Raw genomic sequence first — 24837 nt, 5'->3', positions numbered from 1 at the left:
CCTTGTTTGTGTCAAAGCTCTGAAGATAATAGGTTAAATGCCATCTCTAAATGCACAACACAATGAACCCTAAAGTCCATGGGTTACAGCAAATAAATGACCACACCACACAAACTCGAGTCAGCAAGAAACAAGAAACCAAGGCCACAATTTCCACAGGCTCACCGATCACAGATTAGAAAGTGGTGCCTGATCAAAGGAGTTACAATTTCATCACCTTCAAGGTCAGAATTTGGTGTAAGCAACATAAAACCATGGCTCCACATTGCCTTCTATTATCGGTGCAGGCTGGTGATGGACGTGTAATGGTCTGGGATATTTTCTTGAGCCTACCTGAGTTACTATGGCGGTTGATTATGTCCAATCCCTTATGTGTAAAGTGAAAAATGATGTTGGTAGAGTTTAGAGTTTACGAGCCACATTGAACGCATTCTTTTAGAGCCTGCGCACTGGACATGGAACCTGGTCACGTGTAAAAACAAGCCGTTGATTGTTCCTGCCGGATGACTGTTGCTTAAAGTTTGCTCTTGCATCCTCTGTTATTATCAACAAGGACGCCTTATTTGGTCACATCCTAGTATGTTTTAATAACACACGTGAAATGCGTAATTTAGATTTTCTCTGATGTTACTTGTGTGTTGGCACTTGGCAGATTGTCGTGTGTTTTCAGCCGTCAGTTTGCATCTGGCTCAATGGCGTCCTGTGTAACGGAGTGGTTCACATCTGGTTCCAACATTATTTTGTGTGCAACAGCCCTGCAGTCCTCCTACAAACTTTTTAGGGTAGGTATCAGTTTCTAGACTAAATGCAATGAAACATAGGATAATATTAATTATAATTATTATTAGGTTCCGTTAATAATTGCACGTAATATTACTCGCTAAAATGATACCAAACGCGTTCTTTCAAGTAATTGCAAGGAATTTGTAGGTGAGACCTGCTTTTTAAAACTTAAAAACTAAGTTGTAACTATTTGTTCACTGTTACTTTCCCGACACACATTGTGCCGTTACACATTTATACCCACTTCATACCATAAATGTGCATGCTGTCTCTCTCTGTATCTCCCTGAAGGACCACAGGGGACCCTCAGTTGGCTTCTTCCTGCTGGGATTCTCTGCAGCTCTTTCCGTCCTCCATGTCTCCATGTCTTCCTTTCAGAGAGAAGCAGAGTGGACCGGAGAGGTTCTGGCTCCGGCTCTAGTTTCCTTTGACCTCCTCTGGCTCAGTCAGGACCACAACACGGCTCGTGTTCTCCTGACCGGTTCCTGTTTGCTGCTTGGACTCTCAGACTGGTTCTCAGCAGATACGCTCAATATCCTGACTCGCTGCCTTGGTCTGTCTTCTCTGTCCTGCTGCTTAACTGTGTGTCTGTTCACAGGGAATGGCTTAGGGGCCGCAGGTGGCGTGGCCCTCAGTCTTCCGTTACTGCTGACAGAGAGAGCCCACACTGTTGCGCCTCTGATTTCTCCACCTGCTACAGAAGGACTTATAAAATGGTCGTTGTCAATAGGTTGTTGGTTTTCAACACAAGGTCTTAACAAGTTTCTGTTGGATGTGACTGAGCAATAAATGTATAAATCTCTGATTATCTGTAATATCTGTGCAATAATGTATTTATTAGAGAAAGTAACTACAGATGCAATATTTGCTTTTGAGGGTGTTGATTGTCAAGTATAGAGAAGGTCAGAGGGAGCTGCATTGTGTTTTTGTAGATCTAGAGAAAGCATATGGCAGGGTGCAAAGAGAGGAGTATTGGATGAGGAGGTTGGGAGTAGCGGAGAAGGATTTTAAAGTGGTGCAGGACATGTATGAGAGCTGTAAGACAATGTGCTGTGGGTTTGTTGGGAGTTCAAGGTGGAAGTGGGACTACATCACGGATCGGTTCTGAGCCCCTTTTTGTTTGCTGTGGTGATGGACAGGTTGACAAATAAGGTTAGACAGGAATCACCTTGGTCTATGATGTTTACTGATGAAATAATGATCTGTGGAGGAAAATCTAGAGAAATTCAGGTTTGCTCCGATAAGGAGAGGAATGAAAGTTAGCCGGAGCAAGACAGAATACGTGTGTGAATGAGAGGGAGCCATGGGGTTACAGGCAACAGAGGTAAAGAAGGTGGAGGATTTTAAGTACTTGGGATCAAAATCCATTCCTCAACGGCTGGAGTCCTGCAACCTTTAGATGTGTCTTTCTGTCAACACACCTGAATCACATAATTAGGTAATTAGCCAGACTCTGTAGAACTTGAGTGCATGAGGAGATAATTTAGTCATTTGATTCAGGTGTGTTGGATTTGGAACACATCTAAAAGTTGCAGGAAACCGGTCATCTGGGACTGGAGTTTGACACCCCTGGTCCAGAGCAATGGTGAGTTTGGAAAAGAGGTGAAGAAACCTTGTCTCTGGGAGTGATGATGATGGGTAGGATCAGGAATGAGAACATCAGAGGGACAGCTCATGTTAGATGTGTTGAAGATAAAGCCAGATAGGCCAGACTGAGATGGTTTAGACATGTACAGAGGGGGAAGAGGAGATTTATGGATGGAGTGAAAGAGGACATGAAGATACTGAGTTTGAGAGAAGGAAGATGCAGAAGATGGGGTTAGATGGAGACAGACGACCCTGTGTTGCAACCCCTGAAAGGGAAAAGCCGAAAGAAAAAGAAGACATAAGGTAAAACAGAGATAAAATAACAACCTAACTCGACTGAAAATATTATGTAAAACAATATGCAAGTTGAACAATCAAATATCTGTGAGTTTTAGACATTTACTTTGCAAGGGGGTGCTTAGAGGAAAATGATTTTGGAGGATGATGACAACTTTTAGTGAAGCTTTCTGCAGTGTTATAGACCTTAAATGCTCCCTTTTGAGAGTTTAAAATGACCTTTGAACTGTTGATCCAGGAATCTCTGCATTGGTGGTTCTTGTGGGTCTGAGTGGTGCTTTTAGACCAAAGATTACAACATTCTTTTGCCACACATTGAGCAGTATGTTGGTATCACAGGCTGCTGTGCTTTAGATCTGACAACAGTTTTTTGCTTTACGTGGGGGAACATTTGTTACCTGCAGCACTGCTTGCATATGTAATTCCACAGGGCACCATTCTAACCCCCATGCTGTTTTTGCTTTTGGATATGATGTATGATATCCAATTTCACTGTTGTACAGATCACATTTAGATTTTTGTGCAAAAAAAATTAAAGGAAGGGATTCTTTGAAGCTTTTATTACTCTGTCTCAATAATATCAAATTATGGTTGAATTAAATTGTCCTTAATAAAGTAAAACAGAAGTCATCTAATTTATGAGGTTGGTTATTTAAGACAGCTCAGGGGCTAGAGCTTTTAACGTCTTTTAATTAAACTTCCTTTGTTGAAACCATGATGTTGATTGCTTTTCAAACTTTCATAAGCAAATAAGTTGTCAAACCAGGCATTTTTCAATTACTTTATTGTAAAATCCTGTTTCTGTAATAAAAATTTAGGAAGGTCAAGAGCTGTCTCACCTGGTGGTGAGCTAGATTTGCTTGAAGAGGAGGATGTTGGACAGACTTGGCAGGCCCAAACGTATAGTGAGGGTCTGCTGGGAACGTCTGGTCAGAGACATATTCAACTTCCATCTCTGGGAGAGCTTTGTCTGGACCTGGAGGCTAGCAACATGGATCCGAATGGACCATGTTCTCTGCCTCTATTGTCGATGCAACCACTCCTTAGCTGTGGCCATAAGGTATGCGGTGCCTGTTGCAGTGGCAATCCCCAAACCCTGTGGTGGACACCTGCAATAAGGAATGTTGAAGAAGGAGTCATATCAGGCCAGGCGGGCTTGTGGGACTCCTAAGGCAGCTGACAGGTACTGTGAGCCCAAGCTTGCTGTAGTCTGGGCAGTAGCAGAGGCAAAAACTCGGGCCTGAGTTCAGTGAGTCCATGGAGGACTATCAGTCAACCTTGAAGCCATTCTGGCAAACCGTCCATCACTTCAGGAGAGGAAAGCAGTGCCTCACCAACACTTTACAGTGTGTTTGGGGAGATGCTGACCTCAACTGAGGACATTATTATTATATTGAGGATCTCCGCAATCCAACTGTCACACTCAGAGGACTCAAGAGTTGGATTCGTTCATCACTTAGGCCGGCCGAAGTTACTGAGATGGATAGAGGCCAACTCCAGTGTTGGCCTCAGTCCACTGGCTTCCATTTTGTTACAAGACTGATTCTAACATGTTATTGTTGATCTTAATAGTCTGGTCCCAACTTCTTTGCAAGGTCTGTTACATCACAAAGTTTCCAAGATGTGAATATTGAAAAGCAGAGGTTATCTCACCTTTGCGGATGTTGCTGGTTGTATTCTGTGGAACGTGTTTGAAACTCTTAAAGATTTACTCTGTGGCTTTTGACTCAGGTGGAGCTTGATATCCCTAATTATATTTTTTGTACTTGTTTTACATTTATTTTATTGGGTTTTTTTCTACTTCTGTATTTCATTTTGTTTTTTAAAATTATAGATTGTATTTATTCCTATCAACTTCTCTCACTTCTCTATGTTTTATTTTATGAAGTATAATTTAATTGATCTTCTCATATATGGAAACAGAAATTAGGAATTTCTAATCTAAGAAAAAGCAGAAAGATCTTTGAGAAATTCTGAGATCTACTGATCAAGACCACCTTAAAAGATTAGACGAACGTTTGATCCCTTGGTGGCAAAATATAAGGAAATCAGGTTTGCTCTAAAGCTTTTCACAGTATTGCAGGTGCTAAAACTAAATAAGTACGTCTGACTCATATTTTGCTGCTTAATTAATCGTTTAAACATTTTAAGAAACTAGTAAGTCAGTTGGAAAGCAATCTCCTCCATTGTTTTGATACCAGTATTCCCATTCCTTTCCCTTATGAGGAGAAAAAAATGAGTCTGTGTTCTGTGACATTTGAAATTTTGACTGAAATTTACAAAAACTAAATCAAACTTTATTTTAACATCAAATGAGCTGTGATTTAATAAAAGCATACAATTACTGAAAACAGAGATACTGTGATAATTCCCAGCTGTGAGTTCAAATTCTCAGTCATTTTAGTGCAATGATAAGTAGGTGCCTGGATAAAAGTCATGAAAGGATTTTACTATCATGTTCAAACTGATACTTGTGTTTTATAAGTTTCCATGTGTTTGTTTTGCTTTATTCTTATCGGGTTTGTGTTTTTAAGGCTTTTTCTGTTTTCCCTGCTTTGTTTTTCTGTGATAGGCAATGAGGTAAGCAAAAACACTCTTGGCTTCAAGAGTTTAGGAAATCTTTGGTCTGCAGCCTCAGCAGTATCCCCGTTAAAAATATCTGCAGTGGTTCAAGCTCTTGGCCCAATTCAAACTTTGTCAGAGTTTGATGCTTATCACATCTCTCTTTCACAGTGAACTATAGCGGCTAATCCAGATTGTCTCCCTGGGTTTCAGGAGAGCAAGAAGCTGCCTCAACTAGTTCACTGCAGTATATGTAAAATAACTGTGGCTCCAATCCAAACTCTGAAGGGAGTGATGTAAAGTTTTTATTTTAAGCAGTTTTGGTGCCACATGAGTCCTAAAAGTTGTATATAGAGTTGCCTGTTTGTTTTGTTTCTTCTTTTTTCTATTTGAAATGTACAGGGGTTGGACAATGAAACTGAAACACCTGTCATTTTAGTGTGGGAGGTTTCATGGCTAAATTGGACCAGCCTGGTAGCCAGTCTTCATTGAGTGCACATTGCACCAGTAAGAGCAGAGTGTGAAGGTTCAATTAGCAGGGTAAGAGCACAGTTTTGCTCAAAATATTGAAATGCACACAACATTATGGGTGACATACCAGAGTTCAAAAGAGGACAAATTGTTGGTGCACGTCTTGCTGGCGCATCTGTGACCAAGACAGCAAGTCTTTGTGATGTATCAAGAGCCACGGTATCCAGGGTAATGTCAGCATACCACCAAGAAGGACGAACCACATCCAACAGGATTAACTGTGGACGCAAGAGGAAGCAGTCTGAAAGGGATGTTCGGGTGCTAACCCGGATTGTGTCCAAAAAACATAAAACCACGCCTGCCCAAATCACGGCAGAATTAAATGCATCTCAACTCTCCTGTTTCCACCAGAACTGTCTGTCGGGAGCTCCACAGGGTCAATATACACGGCCAGGCTGCTATAGCCAAACCTTTGGTCACTCATGCCAATGCCAAATGTCGGTCTCAATGGTGCAAGGAGCACAAATCTTGGGCTGTGGACAATGTGAAACATGTATTGTTCTCTGAGTCCACCTTTACTGTTTTCCCCACATCCGGGAGAGTTACGGTGTGGAGAAGCCCCAAAGAAGCGTACCACCCAGATTGTTGCATGCCCAGAGTGAAGCATGGGGGTGGATCAGTGATGGTTTGGGCTGCCATATCATGGCATTCCCTTGGCCCAATACTTGTGCTAGATGGGCGCGTCACTGCCAAGGACTACCGAACCATTCTTGAGGACCATGTACATCCAATGGTTCAAATATTGTATCCTGAAGGCGGTGCCGTGTATCAGGATGACAATGCACCAATACACACAGCAAGACTGGTGAAAGATTGGTTTGATGAACTTGAAAGTGAAGTTGAACATCTCCCATGGCCTGCACAGTCACCAGATCTAAATATTATTGAGCCACTTTGGGGTGTTTTGGAGGAGCGAGTCAGGAAACGTTTTCCTCCACCAGTATCATGTAGTGACCTGGTCACTATCCTGCAAGAAGAATGGCTTAAAATCCCTCTGACCACTGTGCAGGACTTGTATATGTCATTCCCAAGATGAATTGACGCTGTATTGGCCGCAAAAGGAGGCTCTACACCATACTAATAAATTATTGTGGTCTAAAACCAGGTGTTTCAGTTTCATTGTCCAACCCCTGTATATATTTAAAAAGTGATTAGACTTTGCTATTACCAATTTCGTTTTATACGGCACCTTGCAAACGTATCCCGCTATTTGCACATTTTCACATTTTGTCACAATACAACCACAAAGTTCATTGTTTTTATGAGAGGTTTTTCTCTATAGCGCTGGATATACACAGCTCAAAATAACAAAAGGAACACTCAAATAACACATCCTAGATCTGAATGAATGAAATATTCTCATTGAATACTTTGTTCTGTACAAAGTTGAATGTGCTGACAACAAGATCACACAAAAATCATCAATGGAAATCAAATGTATTAACCAATGGAGGCCTGGATTTGGAGTCACACACAAAATGAAAGTGGAAAAACACACTAGAGGCTGATCCAACTTTGATGTAATGTCCTTAAAACAAGTCAAAATGAGGCTCAGTATTGTGTGTGGCCTCCACGTGCCTGTATGACCTCCTTACAACACCTTGGCATGCTCCTGATGAGACGGCGGATGGTCTCCTGAGGGATCTCCTCCCAGAGCTGGACTAAAGCATCCGCCAACTCCTGGACAGTCTATGGTGGCAGTCTATGGTGGCATTCCTTTGGAGGGCCATGCGGCCCTCCAAAGGAATGCCACCCCACACCATTACTGACCCACTGCCAAACCGGTCATGCTGAAGGATGTTGCAGGCAGCAGATCGCTCTCCACGGTGTCTCCAGACTCTGTCACGTCTGTCACATGTGCTCAGTGTGAACCTGCCTTCATCTGTGAAGAGCTCAGGGCGCCAGTGGGGAATTTGCCAATCCTGGTGTTCTCTGGCAAATGCCAAGCGTGGGTTGTGAGTACAACCCCCATTTGTGGATGTCGGGCCCTCATACCATCCTCATGGAGTCGGTTTCTAACTGTTTGTGCAGACACATGCACATTTGTGGCCTGCTGGAGGTCATTTTGCAGGGCTCTGGCAGTGCTCCTCCTGTTCCTCCTTGCACAAAGGTGGAGGTAGCGGTCCTGCTGCTGGGTTGTGGCCCTCCTACAGCCTCCTCCACGTCTCCTGGTGTACTGGCCTGTCTCCTGGTAGCGCCTCCAGGCTCTGGACACTACGCTGACAGACACAGCAAACCTTGTTGCCACAACTCACATTGATGTGCCATCCTGGATGAGCTGCACTGCCTGAGCCACTTGTGTGGGTTGTAGAGTCCGTCTCATGCTACCACGAGTGTGAAGGCACCACCAACATTCAAAAGTGACCAAAACATCAGCCAGAAATCATAGGTACTGAGAAGTGGTCTGTGGTCCCCACCTGCAGAACCACTCCTTTATTGAGTGTCTTGCTAATCGCCAAAGATTTCCCCCTGTTGTCTATTTCATTTGAACAACAGCTGTGAAATTGATTGTCAATCAGTGTTGCTTCCTAAGTGGACAGTTTGATTTCACAGAAGTTTGATTCACTTGGAGTTATATTGTGTTGTTTAAGTGTTCCCTTTATATTTTTTGAGCAGCGTATTTTTAGGGTCGTTGTCATGCTGGAAGGTGAACCTTTGTCCTTGCCCCACGTCTTCTGCAGCGCCTAATGTTTTGTTTCGGGACTGACCTGTAATTAGTGTCCCTGTCTCTGCTGAAGACATGAATAACCACACCCCCATATTTACCATGGGGATGGTGTGTTCAGAGTGATGTTCAGTGTTAGTTTTCCACCAGACATAGCATTTACTTGTTCGTCATAACGTTCAATTTTGGTCTTATCTGACCAGAGCACCTTCTTTCACATATTTTCTACATGGCTTGTTACAAAGTAGGACCATAACTTATTTTTCTCTTTCTATAGTATGTAGCTCTCTTTTTTACTCTCTTGCATAAAGATAAGATTTATAGAGTGCGCATCCAATAGTTGTTCCATGAACAGATTTTCCAGCTTCAGCTGTGGATCTCTACAGCTCCTCCACAGTTACCATAGGCCCTTTGGTAGCTACCCTGAGTGCCTTCCTTGCCCAACCTGTCAGTTTAGGTGGACAGACATGTCTTGGTAGGTTTGCAGTTGTGCTATAGTGTTTCCATTTTCAGATGAAGGATTGAACAGTGCTCAGTGAGATGTTCAGAGTCAGAATATTGTTTTAAAACCAAGCCCTGCTTTAAAAGACAATTGCACACAGGTGGTATCTATTCACTAAAAGAAGCAGCTGCCTTCATAGGATTTTATTTAGGGCTGTAAAGTCGGAAGAATACATATGAATACCATCCTTTTTAGATTTAAAATTTTTTTTAAAACAGTGCAGTTTTCCTTACATTTTACATTTTACTACTCTGTCATATAAAATCCCAATAAAACACATGTAGTGTGACAATATGTAAAACAGTTTAAGGGGTATACATAGTTACCTCATTAAATGGTTTGTCTAATCTGCATTCTTAAAATGGCTTTTTTTTTTTCCCAATAACCTTTTGTAGGTTTCAATATTCCACTGCTAAATTGTTTAAAATCAGCAACTTGAAATTTCTTTTACAAGTTCATTTTATATTTTCAGAGGAACGAAAAGAGACACCTCTCCTTCTCCTCTGACTCTGACCAGTGGTGTCACCATCAGCTCCGTCTCCTCATTCTCTCTCCATAAATCTGTCAGCATCTGCAGCTGCACCACTGCAGCGGCTCAGGAAGCCTTACTGAGCATGCTCCATGGAGCTTTTTGATGGAGCAAACTGGAAAGAAGGAGAGAAGGAAGGGGAGGAGAAAGGATGAGGAGAACAGAATGAGCCTCGCAGTGCAGGGATGCTTTAGCAGCTGGTGAGAAAAGGAGATGCACAGGAGGAGTTCGGATTGACAACACAGATGGAGCGTGACATCGGAATACAAAGGGCTGGAATTACAGGTTCCTATTATCAGAAAGGAGAAGCCATTTGATGAGGTACAGAAGACAAGGAATTCAGTTGGATGGAATGCAATGAAAATAGAAAAAATGCTGGAGAGGTTTGGATGCATCAAGAAAAAATGATCTCAACATGAATATTTAGATCAGTTTGCTTGTATATTTGGATAAAACCTGGAATTGTTATGCCTTCTGTCAGTTTAAAGATGACTGTAATTCAGTGGGGTCATTTGTCATTTGCAGGAGCTCTCTGACGGCGTTGAGATGTACGCCTTTTATTCCCTTTTCGTCTACATCTTTTACACTGTCTTCAGAAAAGAGGAGGAGGAGGGGGAAACCTTGGAGGGAGCCTGTGGAGCTTCCCCAGATGTAAGTCTAGCCACATAATTTGCACCCTCAGATTTCCTGCTCAGAAGTCTTTGAAAACAACAATCAAGCCACAAGTTGCCATTTAAGATTGAAGTTTTACTGCATGTAGTTGTGCACAAGTCTTGGTTTGAAATATGTGTTTCTTTTGTAAATACATTTGTGTGTGTCTGTTTTGTCTGTTTCTGTCTGACCCTTGAATATGATGCTGTGCACAGGAGCCAGGACCTGTTTCCATGGAAACAGGGAGCAGGAGAAGAGATGGCCATACCCCCAGAACAGGAAAAAAATCTTGTACTCGATATAGTGAATCAAGTAAGTTCAAGACAAAGGAAATATAATTGTTCTACTTGAGAGGTTCCTACTAATGCATTAAATATTTGGTGCAAACAGTCCTTTATTCTGTTGTTCCCATGATGTTTGACCAGGCAGCAGCTGTGACAGTGATGAACTGAGTGACGAAGATCAGGATACTTCAGACATACCTGCCTGCACTCCTCTGGCAGCTTTTTTGTCTTTCAAACAGGAGGCTGAGAAGAGGAGAGCCTCCCAAGTTCAGCTGGAGGCAACAGGAAAGGTAGCTCAGCCACAGTGCACAGACTAAGATGAATTTCATGTCCGCAGATAATAAACTTTCAGTGTGTGTGTGTGTGCTTCCACATCACACAGTTAGTGGAGTCTCCCCTGGTCACAGTGATGTCCCACTTGCTAAGCTTTCTGGAGCAGTACTCCCACTTCCAGCAGCTGCAGCAGCAGGCCGACCAGTACCGGGTCCAGCTGAAGAGACACCGCATCCAGCACCGTCGTCAGATGAAGGCTCTGCGGGGCTCCTATCGCCAGCGCATCAGAGACAAGAATAGCATCATAAGCAGTCTGGAGGAGGCCATCAGTCAGCAGCAGAGTCCCAGCCCACTAAATGTGGGTGTGGTGTGGGGGTGGGATGGGATGGGATGGGATGGGGGAGGGGAAGACAAGGTGTAACAGAGATGGGCTATCTCTCTCATGCAGTGAAGAGATAATGAAAAACAGATACAGATAAAGGTCATAGGCTTTGTTAAAGATACTATCTACGAGTATGATTTTGTTCACTAACAAGTGAGAACAGGCATTAAAAACACATTTGGTTAATGAAGTATGGATTTCCACTGCAGGATTTAACAAAATACATTTAAAAACCATAGTGGAGAAAAAAAGAAAAACAGCTAATCCTTTATGTGTGTTTCACTCGATGACATCACATAAGGCAGAAGAATCAGCTGGTTTTGAACTATGGCTTTATTTAAAAGGAGACAATGTGCAACTCTAACATAAATGTCGCCATTTGATGGGTTGTACCAGATGATACCGTTTAGCTAAATAACATCTGCAGTTGCTTGGCAGGTCAAGATAGGAAAAGAATGATTAGGAACTCTTAAGATTTGAGATAACAATAGTAAAAAACAAAAACCTAGTCCAGTTATGGTGAAACAGATTTCAACATAGATTCTGAAGCATTACATTTTTACCTGAGCTGAAGGGGTTCAGCCTCACGTATTTGAGCCAAAATTTGACTTGGATGATTCCCATTCCATGAGGAATACTGCTGATGCAAATAGTGACCATAACGATGACTGTCATTATAACTTTGGCAATCTGTTTAGATTCCTGATTGAACTCTTCCATCCAAAGAGCAAAAATATAAATGAATGTTCTCAACACTGGTTAGTTGCTTAATGTGATGTCACAAAAGGCAAGGAAAAGCTTGCTTAAGAAATGGCATATTTTATACAAGTAATAATTAATAACTGAATTGCAAAAACAAGTAGAAGAACCGACCATTATACAGTATATTGTTCCATAGATGACAAACTATATCTAAAAGAAAGTTGGATTGTTTGTACAGAAGAGTCTTGCATATTGCAATAAGAATATTGCACAAAAGGTTGATCTAGTCATATTAGGATTGATCATGAGAGTTGATAAAGAGAACTAACCTCTCTTTAGTTTATTATCAGAAGAACGTGTAACATACTGTAAATAAGAAGTATTTGTGGTGAAAGCCTTCAAATGTTCAATCTATAGTCGAAAACTAGATCAAACTACATAATCATAAAACCACAGAAAATACAGTATATTTTGGTAAGAATGTCACAGTTTTATATAGATCAGTTTCATATGAGGTTCTTTCACCTATTTTAGAACACGCTGCCCACACTTTTATAGTTGTCTATACCTGCAGTGAGATGTAACCACAGGCTGGTTGTTTGACCTAAGAGGAGAAACCATAAGCAGCACCTGTATAGTGTCACTCCTTGCCTTGCAGCTTGTTAACAGGTGCATGAAAGCTAGAGGAGCTCCCAGAGTAAGCAAATTCTTTTCAAAGTACCAGAAAATCTAAGAAGAGGATCTCATGACTCCTTTAGGGTTACTGGATTAGGGCTGTCTCACCATGAATAAAACATGTCTGTTGGCGCTGTTTAAAATGGTGCAAATGCAGTTACAAGGTCTGGCACATGCTGGGGCAGCACGTGTCAACGTGGTGGGCTAAAAATAGCCGGCGGTCCCGACGGTTACAAGGCTGTTCTGTTTGTTGCTCCTCTATTTTAGATGCAATGCAAAGTGCAGGTCCAAGCGATACTGTACATCATGAATATGTAGCATGGTCATGATTCAGCTGTTTAGGCTGTTTACATTGAGTTCATCAAGAGTTTAACAAATGCTTTCATTTGTTGAAAAGAATTTCAATACAGAATTTTAAGCTGGTGCTTTAATATTTACAGTCCAGTTTCAGTCCTTCTGCAGGCTGCAGCTTTCACCCTTTTATCAGTGTTTTATTTTTCTTTCATAAACCTCTCCAGTTGGACACACCTGACTTGCATTGTCAATCAAATTAGCATAAAGTCCTGGAATGAAAATAGGAGACAGAGAAAAATGAAACATTGTTTGGCATGCTGCTGCAGCTGCAGCTGGAGATGGAGTACAGGGTGGTTTTAAAAAGATCAACTGAGTTGCATTAATCTTATTTAAATCTTTAAATGTGCGCCTTGGGATGGGAAATAGAACAGAAGCAATTGAAATGTTGGTGAAGAAACTCTATAAGTGCCGTTTCAGTGGTCATAAATTTTTGATTTACTTGTGCGGTGGGAAATGGTCAAGACGTGAAATGCATTTTGAAAACAAATTAAACTTCTGATGACTCTGACTGCAATGTTGGGAACAATTATTTGACCCCCTCACCCAACAAAATTCTTCAGTATTTACTTGTTAGACAGAAATGTGTTAGATCATCAATCACATTTTAATACAAGACAAAGATCATTTGAATAATTCAAAGAGCAGGTTTTGTTACAGGAACAATGTATCCAAATCAAGCTGACCCTATGTGTAAAAGTAATTGCCCCCTGAACATTGTAACTGGTTGTCCTACCCTTAGCAACAATGCAACAATCAAGTATTTAGGATATCTGCCATTCAGTCACTGTGGGAGGAAATTCATCAGTGTTCTTTGCTGAATTGTTTTAATTCAGCCACATTCAAGGAGATTTCAAGCAGAAACTGCCTGTTAAAGGTTCTGCTGCAGCATCTATGTCAGATTTAGGTCTAGACTTTGACTAGGCCACTGCAAAAAATACTGTTTTTGTGACCCATTCAGAGGTAGACTTGCTGGTATACTTTGGATCAGTGTCCAGCGGCATAACTACAGTGGGGAGGGGCCTAAGGTCACTAACTGATGGATGGAAATTCTCCTTCAGGACTTTCTGGTAGAGAGCAGAATTGATGGATTGATCAATTGTGGCAAGTTTCCCAGGTCCTTAAGATGAACAGCAGCCCCAGACCATCAAATTAACAACTCCATGTTTGACTGTTGGCATGTTCTGTTTCATAAAAAATCTTTCAAATAGTTCTGCCTTTGTTTACTCAGACCTCAGAACATTTTCACAATGTGGAGATAATTAAGGCTTACAACTGGCTTTTGTAACCCTTTACAGACATGTTTTTTTTCATGTGTTCTTGAATTTTGTGATATCCGGCAATGATGAGTTGCATTTTGAGATCTTTTGGCCTACTTCACGCTACCAGACAGGCTTTATTTGAGTTTTTTTTTTTTTTTTATGTTTTATTTTTGATTCTACAAGTGTGTCTATGATCAAGCCTGGTTTTGGGTAACCAGTGAAGTCATAATTTGAAAACTGCATTTAGGTATTTAATATGACAAAAATAGTCTTTCACTGCACTTTCATTGTTTGCCTTGTCTGAAGAGGGCTATGGTTTCACTAAGAACATCAGTGCAAATAAATTGTTCATAGTGCTGGATGTCATTGATCTTATTTTTTGTCTTCCAGGTGAGTCTAGCAGTGATGTGGGGAGTCCTTCTGGTGTCCACAGGCTGGTGGAGTCTCTGTATGGGCTGCAGGGTGAGAGGAGTAAACTGAAAGGAGATCTCCGTCTACTCCACTCACAGCTGGAGCAAAAAGAAAGTGACAGACATACTCAAATACAGGCCTTTCAGCAGCAGGTACACGGCTAGTTTTAAATCAATACATTTAAAAGAATTATTAAACTAGTCAATCATGTTTTATGACATTTGCTCCTGTTTCTGTCAAACATTAATTTAAACTTATGAACTTACGAATTGTAAAAGCAGACCTTCATAAATGTAATTGCGTTTCCACATGGCATTTTGCATAGGTGCCTGTTCTATCTAATTTATGTAGGAAAAATATTCCCATATAAAAAGGCGTTAAGATAATTTCACATTCCTCCACTGATAAAAAGAAACAAAAATAAATTGGTCATTCTGTTGTACTAAACCAGATTTTAAATTGCTTTTACATTTTCAGATTGATGAACTCAAGAGCTGCATAGAGGAGCGTGAGGAGGAGCTGTCAAGACTGAGAACAGCCACTGTGAGTCCTGCAAGCTTTTGAAGGAGTAATTCTTCAATGTTTGTCACTTTTCAAGCAAAAGCAGCGCTGTCCCACCGACCAAATTGAAAATGGCCCTGTAAATGTCAAGCAGCACCCAGCTTGTCTTGTACAACACAGCTTGCAATAAGAAAAAGTATTGCTTAAATTTAAAGAATAATATATAAGGAATTGAAATGAAAATGCTCGGTGACCAGATGCATATGGATGAAGGTGCATGACTGGAAAAACTGAACAAAAGCTCACATACATGTACTTATTCCTGATTTATTTACTGACAAAATATTGATGCTGGCTTGGATCTTTTTAACACTCATAAATGTACTTTTAACTGAAGGACATGTTTCACACATTATTATGAACGACACGACAGAACACTGAATTTCCCAGCCTTGATCCCAATAGACATGCATTATTCAGAATGGAAGCAGCTGAAATATCGACTTCAATTTCTCGTGTTTGGATCTGTCTAAGACATTTTTCAATATGCTAGCATACAGTGTGACATGTACAGCAAGTAAAATAATTATTGAACACATAATGAATTCATCATGAAACATAAAACCGCAATAACCGAAAATAAGTAGGTTGAAGCGATGCTTATTTTATCTAACTTTTATTTAATTATTTTTAATTTTACCAGAAAAAGTAAGTTAACTATACGTTTGTTAGTTTATAATCTGCACACTCATCACGCGCCTCGATCTACTAGTCCTCATGAAGGATTCTCTGGCCAATAGTCGAACCTCGGCTTCAGGAGGAGCAGTGTGGTTTTTGTCCCGGCCGTGGAACACTGGACCAACTCTATACCCTCTACAGGGTACTCGAGGGTTCATGGGAGTTTCCCCAACAGGTCCACATGTGTTTTGTGGACCTGGAGAAGGCATTCGACTGTGTCCCCCGTGATACCCTGTGGGCGGTACTCCAGCAGTATGGAATCGTGGGCCCTTTATTAGGGGCCATCCGGTCCCTGTACAAGTGGAGCAGGAGTTTGGTCCACATTGCCGGCACTAAGTCGGACCTGTTCTCGGTGCATGTTGGACTCCGGCAGGGCTGCCCTTTGTCACTGGTCCTGTTCATAACTTTTATGGACAAGATTTCTAGGTGCAGCCAAGGGCCGGAGGGGGTCTGGTTTGGGGACCAGTGGATTTCGTCTCCTCTTTTTGCAGATGACGTGGTCCTGCTGGCCCCCTCTAGCCAAGACCTACAGCATGCGCTGTGGCGGTTCACAGCCGAGTGTGAAGCGGTTGGGATGAAGATCAGCTCCTCCAAGTCCGAGGCCATGGTACTCGACCGGAAAAGGGTGGCTTGTCCTCTTCAGGTTGGAGGGGAGTTCCCGCCTCAAGTGGAGGAGTTCAAGTATCTTGGGGTCTTGTTCACGAGTGAGGGAAGAATGGAGCGGGAGATCGACAGACGGATCGGTGCAGCTGCCGCAGTAATGGGGGCGCTGTGCCGGTCCATTGTGGTGAAGAGAAAGCTGAGCTGAAAAAAAGAAGCTCTCGATTTATCGGTTGGTCTACATTCCTAGGACACGCTGGAGGGACTATGTCTCTCTGGTGGCCTGGGAACGCCTTGGGCTCCCCCCCGCAGGAGCTGGAGGAGGTGTCTGGAGAGAGGGACGTCTGGGTGTCTCTGCTGAGTCAGCTGCCCCCACGACCCGGTCCCGGATAAAGCAGAAGACGACGAGTACACTCATCATAATAAGATAAATAAATAATGAAATGAGTAAATATACAGAACATCATCACTGAAAATTCTACATTGCCTCAATAGGATTTAATTATTTTTCTATTTAATATAAACTTGAATCTCTGCGAACTTACTTGTTTTTAATAAATTATTAAATGGTTTACAGAAATTAATGCCGGCAACTGAAAAATGCCTTTTTGAATTAGTTCTCACTATTGCTTTCACAAACATAAAATTTCCTCTAAGGTCATATTTATTTAGTCTAATCTGAAACGACGTCTGGACACATCATGGAAGCGCATTGTTTTTTACCCTAAACATCATCTGAGCAACATCAAATTCTCCTAACCCTGAAAACTTGAGCACAATTATATATATTTATAAATAAGTTATTAGTTGGAAAAAAAAACACCGTTATTAACAACTGTTATAGCCAATTTTTACTTTCCAAATGTTTATAAAGGTATTAAATATATTACAAAGAGGTATCTTATTACCAAGGTGTTATACCAACAAGATCTCAGGATGAGCAAAACCAATGAGCTCCAACAAATCATGCAGGCTTTTGTTAATTTTTTTCATTTCGTTCTGATCTGTTATTCCAGAGCTCCATCTTATGTTCTGTCTCCTCAGGGGGCCACGGACTCAGAGAAGCGAGTGCTCTGTCTGTCAGCTGAGAACGAGAGCCTGAAACAGAGCCTGAGCGTTACACAAGGCCTCCTGCAGCAGCTGACGACCATCCCATCTCAGTCCAGCACCATGCTGATCAAGGTGGGAAGCTTGAGTTCAGCTCAAAGCTCACATAGATGCTGTTAAACCTGACGTTCACACCCACATGCGCTGTGCCTTGTTTTACATGGCAGGAGAATGAGAACCTTCGTGGCAGAGTTCAACAGCTGGAGATCTCCCTGCAACAGCGGGCCGAGCAGCTCTCACAGCTTGAGAGTAAGAGTGAACAGAGGGAGTGGAGAAGAGGAGAGGAGCTTAGACAACGAGAGGACAGAGTAAGGGAGCTGGAGCTGGAGCTGAATAAAGAAAGAGGCAAGGAGCCAGTTGTTAAGGTAAGCCATCTTTACAGGCTGTTGATAGATTGAGAAGGTGTATTTATATGATCCTGAAAAGATGTAAATCTTCTCTGCCAGTATGTCACACAGACAGTGGAGGTGGAATCGCCAGCCACAGTGAGGCAGCTGACCAAAGCCAGACAGAGGAATGAGGTGCTATCTGAAAGGCTGTCCAGCCAGAATGAGAGGTGCAAACACCTGGAGGAACAGATCAGGAAGTCAGATGAATATAGCTGCAACCTGCAGCACAAGGTAAGTCTGTTAAATCCATTGGAAGGAGGCTCCAAAACACAGGGACAGAGGCTTACCTTTAAGTAGAATGGCTCAGTCAAAGTCCAAACTTAAAAAGTAGTGCATTATTGTGAAGTGAATTTTAATTTATGTCTTCATCACATGAAATCCCAGTAAAATTCATTGAAGTTTATTGTATTAGAATGACCAAAATGTGAGATGGATTTGCAAGGGTTTGTGTGGCTTAACACACCCAAAAATCGAACATTTAGACTTATCAACTTGCAGCTTCGGCATAGTTGAGCTTGGACTACAACATTGCAGCAGGAAATAAAAAATGGCATACATACAAATTGGTTAGCCGAAAGTCCATAACTTTGTTTTGCTGTTCTGCAGCAAATACTGGGACATAACTGTTGGAAACAGAAACAGAAGACAGAGAAAAGTGAACAAACTGAAAAATATGACTCAAACAGAATATAAAGATATCTACGCAGCACCTAGAGAGACTATATTCAACTTTTCGGCACTTCCACAGACTCCAAGTACACAAGAAAATGTATTTATGAGCTTAAAAAGTGGATTTTGCATGATATGTCCCCTGTTGAACTGCTGAAACATTTTAAAGATTGCAGCATATGAACGAGAAATTGGGAAACTTCGGGAGGAGCTGCTGAAGGAGATCGGCCACTTGGAGGAGAGGAAAGAAGAGGCTGTGAAGGCTGCTGCCAGCTGTTCTGCTGAACACTTTCAGAACCTACAGGACCAATTCTTCAGTGAGTCGCTTCTGTTTCTGCTAACAAGACGCTCCACTTAATCAGACAATATTTCTTCACGCTTTATTTTCTCTTTCAGCTTTGCAGAAGCGTCTAACAGCTCTCCCTCCAACCTTGCGCTCCATGAAGACAGACTACGCCAGTCTGAGGAGTCAGGTTAGAAACTTCTCCGAGTTTTATGGTGCAGCTATAACTGAAGCCAAAAAGCAGGTAAGTCAAATCTTAAATCCTTTATTTGGTGGAAAGAAACATCAGATTTCTGAGATTTAAAGGTGTGTTTTGTCTTGAGTAGATTTCGGCAGCTATCAGTGAGATGTCTGAAGCCAACAAAGATCTTCTGGAGAAATACAGGAAAGAAGTGGCCCTGCGTAGGAAGTTGCATGAGCAGCTGGTGGAGCTGAAAGGTGTCAAAGGGTCACATTTGCTTCAGTAAATACAGTAAAATTGCTCACTTACTGAGCCATCCCTCTGTTTTAGGCAACATCCGTGTGCTGTGCCGGGTCAAGCCTGTACTGAAGGAGGACCAGCATGAGGAAGGTCAGTCTGTTGTTGTGACGACGGACCCCAACAATGAGTCTTCCCTCACTGTAATGAACAAGGGAAAGAATCGCAGCTTTGAGCTGGACAAGGTCTTCCAGCCACATGCCACACAGGAAGAGGTAGTGAAAAAGACAAGTGCTTGAAGAGGACACGTTATCATAACATGAGCCCTGAAGCTCCACCTCACTGCTGATTTGGTTTAAACAGGTCTTTCAGGAGATTGAACCTCTTGTGACATCCTGCATTGATGGCTACCATATCTGCATATTTGCATATGGGCAGACAGGCTCTGGAAAAACCTACACCATGGAGGTAAACACTAGTTTTATAGTATGGCTACAACTACATGGAGGCAAAGGTAACTTTTTAGGCTAATTAATAAAAATAATACAAGTTTTCTAATTAGATGTATGTAATATAATTGCTGTCTACATTTGTTTTTACTTAAAAACATATATTATTTATTGTTGTGTCCAGTTCCAACAGTATAAGCAAACAGAGTGGTGGGTCTGGTTGCCATTACCATGTGAAGGCAGGTTTTCTTTACAAGACTGGTGAATAATACATTAATAATAATAGTATTTAAACTAATAATAATGATTAAAAGTTTTGTCATTTCCCATTTCTGCTGCATTTGTTTTTCACCAGAGTCATGAAAAATAGTTAATAATGGAGTAAAGTAAGAAAAATATTATTGATATGGGGAACTGTTCATCAGGCTAGAGTCAGGTTACAATTTACATATTAATTTTGCAACAAGTTAAGGAGTTTAAACAGATTCTTTTGATATCTATATTTTTAGGGTTTTTTTTGTAAATGGGAACAGGTTCTCCTGGTCCACAGAGAACCAAACACATTGTGAAATAAAGCAGGTGGGTCCCTGTAAATCTAAAACCTAACTGCCCAGACGTGATCAATATGTTCATCCTATATGTGAACTTGGAGTTTATGTATTCTTTTTGTTAGAAAAGTACTTGTTTATGCAGATTTTAAGGCAACAAGTAGGCCTACAAAGATGGCATCAAATTAAAATTAAAATTTGTTTGATAGGATGAAAAATTTTAAATAAATCTTTCAACCTATCCATTGATAAACATTTACCACAATATATTTAAAATTAGATTTCAAATGTACCAGTTTTTTGACTTGAACTATATTTTAACTTTTTGTAAGACAGTAAAAAGTGCACTCAAAATATGATTATTTTTAGGGGGAAAGGAAAACATTTTTTGTTCATTTTGTTTTAGCTGATTTTGAGCAAAATCTTTACTTTGATCAGGAGGGATAGTTTCATGGTTTAAACCATACTTGTCTATAATACATTCCCAAAAAGAATTGCTCATCTGCCTTCAGACCTTTGAAATAAGCCCTGTTTACACAACGTTCTTGGTTAAAAACTGAAAATTTAAGATGTGTTTCTACTGTTCGTTTACACGAGAACGTGCATATTTTCTCTGAAAATGGCACAATTTGAGAACAGGTTCTTAGAGTTAACTTACACCCTGTCTTTATCCATAGAGTTTAATATGGTGTTGGCCTACTCTTTGTAGCTGTAACAGCTTTAAAGCTTTTTGGACAACTTTCCAAAAAAGACAAACATTCTTCTAAAATTATGTTTATTGGAGTCTTTTTAACCATACCTCCCAGATGTGCATTACTGAGGTCAGATGCTACTGTTGGATGAGAGGGCCAGCTAACAATCTCTGCTTTAAATCATCCCACAGGTGTTCTGTCAGGTCAGATCAGGACTGCGGGGCCCAAATTGGTCCCACAGGAACCAGGAGTTTGCATTGCACTTGCTAAAGTAAGACTTGTATGCAGCTACCAGACCACAGAAAACAATTCGGTGAAGTTCTAAACTCTGTCTGAGGCTATTGACTCTTCGCATTCGGCACCTCAACCTCCACTGACCCTGTTCTGTAATTTAAAAGGGAACTACCACTTTTTGGCCACGTTGCTGTCATTCCTAACTTTTTCCACTTTCTCATAGTACCACAAATAGTTGACTGTCTAATATTTAGAACTGAGGAAATTTCACAACTGGACTTATTGCACAGGTGACATCCTATCATGGTACCTAAAACTCAAAGCTCCTGATGGTGACCCATTCGTTCACAAATGTTTGTTAAAGCAATCTGTATTCCTAGTTGCTGGATGACCCAGTACTTTTGGCAATATATATATTTCTTTTACCCTATTTAACCGCTATATAACCTTGCTTTTGCTCAAAAAGGCTTAAATATATTTTTTTTAAGAAGACTTTTTTGGGGGAATTTTTTTAAATCTAAAATGAGCAAATAAAAAAATCCTTAATTTGTGAAGCCACAATGAAATACTTCTTAAACTTAAACTGTACCATTTTACAGTTTTGTGCCCATGTTCTACTTATAAACTACAGTGCATATTTGCCCTTGCAAACACAATAACTGAATTTATAAATGAATAACATTCCTGAAGTTGCTCTTTTAAAAATCTAAACCTGCTCAGTATTTAAGGTGAACTTGATGTCCTCGCCCACCCATGAAAGTAAGTGCCTCTCGTTAAGGTCCCCATGACTACAGTGTTTCAGATGCACCTTACTGGTTTGTTATCTAGGGCAGCGTGGAAAACCCAGGAATTAACCAGCGAGCTCTGAAACATCTCTTTAGTGAGATCGAAGAGAGGAAGGACATGTGGTCTTACACAGTCACAGTCAGCTCGGTGGAGATTTACAACGAGGTTCTGAGGTACAGAGGTAACATTTAACCCAGTTTGAACAAATAAATGTTGTTACCAACTGATTTGACGCGTAATTTGGTTTTCAGAGATCTGCTGAGTAAGGATGGAGAGAAGCTGGACATAAAGATCAACCCAGATGGAACAGGTCAGCTGCATGTACCAGGCCTCAGGGTTATAGAAGTTAGGAGCTTTCAGCACATCAAGAAGGTGATACGATCTCTTACTGTTTTTATCACCTTTCAGTAAAACATTACTGATGCTAATACATTTTTTTATTTGTTTTTTTTAAGATTTTAGCCACAGCTCGAAGGAATAGGGTCACTTTTGGTACTCAGATGAACCAGCACAGCTCACGCTCCCACGCTCTTCTGTGTATCACCGTCCAGGGTACTGACCTGGCTTCTGGGTCTAAAACCACTGGTCAGTTGTGCTTTTTTTATTCTCAGTGTAAACTCCCAGCAGTTATCTCTTTCAAAGCTCACTCCAAGGTTATGGTTTCATAATTTCTGTGAATTCACCCTTCGTTCCTCAGGTAAGATGAACCTGGTGGACTTGGCTGGCTCTGAGAGGGTCTGGAAGTCTGGTGCTGAAGGAGAGAGGCTGAAGGAGGCCCAGAACATCAACCGCTCCCTGCTGGCACTCGGGGACGTCATTCAGGCTCTTCGGGGTCGGCACACTCACATCCCCTTCAGGAACTCTCGCCTCACGTACTTATTACAGGACTCCCTGGGCAAAGGCAGCAAGACCGTCATGGTGGTACAGGTAGGATTAATCCAATAGCCAAATATGCACTGAACACCAATTCTGCACACTGATACTAATTGTGTTAAATGATTCCACTAAAGGTGTCTGCTCTGGAGAGAAATCTGGGCGAGACGTTATGCTCTCTGAAGTTTGCTCAGAGGGTTTGCAAGGTGGAGCTGGGTCCAGCAGCCAGGAAGATTGAATCTGGTGGTGGTCTGTGTGACTGAGGGCCTTGAACACATCAGGGAGTCCTGTTACAGCATCTGGGAAAGTATTCACACCCCTTTAGCTATTTCACCTTGTGTCACCTTAAAACGTTTATTGGGGTTTTATTTGATAGACTAACACAAAGTTGGGCATGATTGAAAAGTGGGCCTGCAAATTATTAATTTTTTGTACAACTATGTTTACAAATGAATGCTGAATTGTGGGTCATGAATGTGTGTTTAGTTGGTAAATACAAGCCCAACTTGTTAAATACAGGTTGGGCCTGTATTTAACTGCATATATCTTCTCATCACCTTTGAACAGCTTCCTTGTCTATGCTGAACAAAAACACCCCTCACAGCACAATGCTACCTCCACCATGTGCCACTGTGGGAGTTGTGTATTCTAGGTGAAGTGCACTGTTCATTTTTTGCAACACATTTATCTTTGGAATCATCAGTCTAAACCATCTTCGACATGTTTGCTGATGTGTCCCCTGTGGCTTTTGGCAAACTGCAAGCAGCAATTCTTATGCTTTTCTTCTTGCCAGGCTTAAACCAATAGTTGTTCTGTCGACAGATTATCCCACCTGAGCTGTGGATCTCTGCAGCCCCTCCCAAATTACTTTGGGCCTCTTGGCTGCTTCTTTCATTAGTACTCTCTTTGACCGCCTGGCAGTTTAGCTGAACAGTCATATCCTGGTAGGTTTGCAGTTGTGTTGTCACTTCAAAATGATGCACTACTTTGTGTTTATCACAAAAAAACTCAAATAAAATATGTTATCTGTGGTTCCAATGTGAAAAACTTCAAGGGTTATGAATACTTTTTCTAAAGCATTATGTCCTTCACCCTGATAGCCAGTTTTAACACTATAGTATCAACAGGATCAGCTACCAACCCGATTAAGGGCTAAATCTGTGGAGGTCTGCAGTTTGAGGACAAGGATCGATCCTCTCCGCCATGTTCAGTAATTACCCTTTATTATTAGTTCATCTGCATGCCTTCAGGAATATTTATTCTGCCTGTCTGAGGGCCACTACATCCTCTGACCCTCAGCTGAAAAACCTGTTGCTTCCTTGAACCACTGTTTCATTTCGATGTATAGGAGACTCTGGAATAAATCCCAACCTCGGTGATCATCACACTGTTTAGAGCTGCCTCATGGTAAACCGTGGAGTCACAATGTCAGCACTTTACTTTATGGAGCCATTTTCACCATTCCTGCTATAAATGCCTGTAGTTTGTGAGCGTCATTGCTGTGACATATTTTGAGGTTGTAATTTGTAGAAACGGCTAAATTATGAGCTGCAAGAACATTTAAGACCCATATTTATGTTTTTGTGAATTTTCAAACAGCAGTGTCTGAATGCTTAGATTTGCCCTGAATTTTTGCCTTTGGAGGTGAGACTGGAGGTGTTTTGAGGGGAGCTGGTGGCCTTGTACATAATGAACTGTGCACCAGCTCCTGATGGAGATGGTGTGGGGCTAAGTAGATAGAAGATGCTCTTTACTGTAAAAGAGCAGGATCATTTCAGTTTACAACAAAGGTCATGAGTAAATGTTTCACAAAATACAGGTTATTTATTGTTTATATTTATTCATCTGTTTTTCATGCACCGAAACAAAACTTGCTTTTGATTCTAATGTAGCAAAACACTATGTAGCAGTTCCTATCAGGAAGGTTTAGAGGTCTTTCAATGGTAGAGTGAATCTTCAGGTAATTTTCTGAATAAATGTGTAATTAAAATGTCTTTTTCTCTCATTGTGGTCATTCCTAACATTTTCTAATTTTTTTTCATTTCTGACCAATTTTTCTCTCTCTCTCGATAGATAATATATCTATATATAGATATCTATAGA

At 41.2% G+C, this 24837-nt stretch overlaps 1 protein-coding gene across 3 annotated transcripts; it reads left to right on the top strand.

Moving 5' to 3' along the window:
* Nucleotides 1–451: 451 nt before the first annotated feature.
* On the top strand, nucleotides 452–24727 carry si:ch211-257p13.3 (kinesin-like protein KIFC3). 3 transcript variants are annotated; one of them, XM_047360795.1, is made up of 22 exons: nucleotides 452–577; nucleotides 671–782; nucleotides 1075–2368; nucleotides 9982–10107; nucleotides 10323–10419; nucleotides 10533–10681; nucleotides 10774–11026; nucleotides 14427–14599; nucleotides 14925–14990; nucleotides 17331–17468; nucleotides 17561–17758; nucleotides 17840–18013; nucleotides 18621–18768; nucleotides 18848–18978; nucleotides 19061–19172; nucleotides 19246–19427; nucleotides 19516–19620; nucleotides 21904–22034; nucleotides 22113–22233; nucleotides 22317–22446; nucleotides 22559–22788; nucleotides 22872–24727. In XM_047360795.1, the coding sequence occupies exons 3-22, from the start codon at nucleotides 2366–2368 to the stop codon at nucleotides 22995–22997; spliced, it is 2793 nt and encodes a 930-aa protein (XP_047216751.1). In that variant the 5' UTR covers nucleotides 452–577; nucleotides 671–782; nucleotides 1075–2365; the 3' UTR covers nucleotides 22998–24727. The 3 variants fall into 3 exon arrangements, with proteins under 3 accessions (XP_047216751.1, XP_047216753.1, XP_047216754.1); XM_047360797.1 differs by having other exon boundaries at nucleotides 462–577; nucleotides 653–782; XM_047360798.1 differs by lacking the exons at nucleotides 452–577; nucleotides 671–782; nucleotides 1075–2368 and adding an exon at nucleotides 9400–9777.
* Nucleotides 24728–24837: the final 110 nt, after the last annotated feature.

This window comes from Girardinichthys multiradiatus, chromosome 3, assembly GCF_021462225.1.
Source record: "Girardinichthys multiradiatus isolate DD_20200921_A chromosome 3, DD_fGirMul_XY1, whole genome shotgun sequence".
In the NCBI taxonomy this organism is placed as follows: Eukaryota; Metazoa; Chordata; class Actinopteri; order Cyprinodontiformes; family Goodeidae; genus Girardinichthys; species Girardinichthys multiradiatus.
Note: the sequence above shows the minus strand (reverse complement) of the source record. Positions and strands in the feature narration are given on the sequence as shown.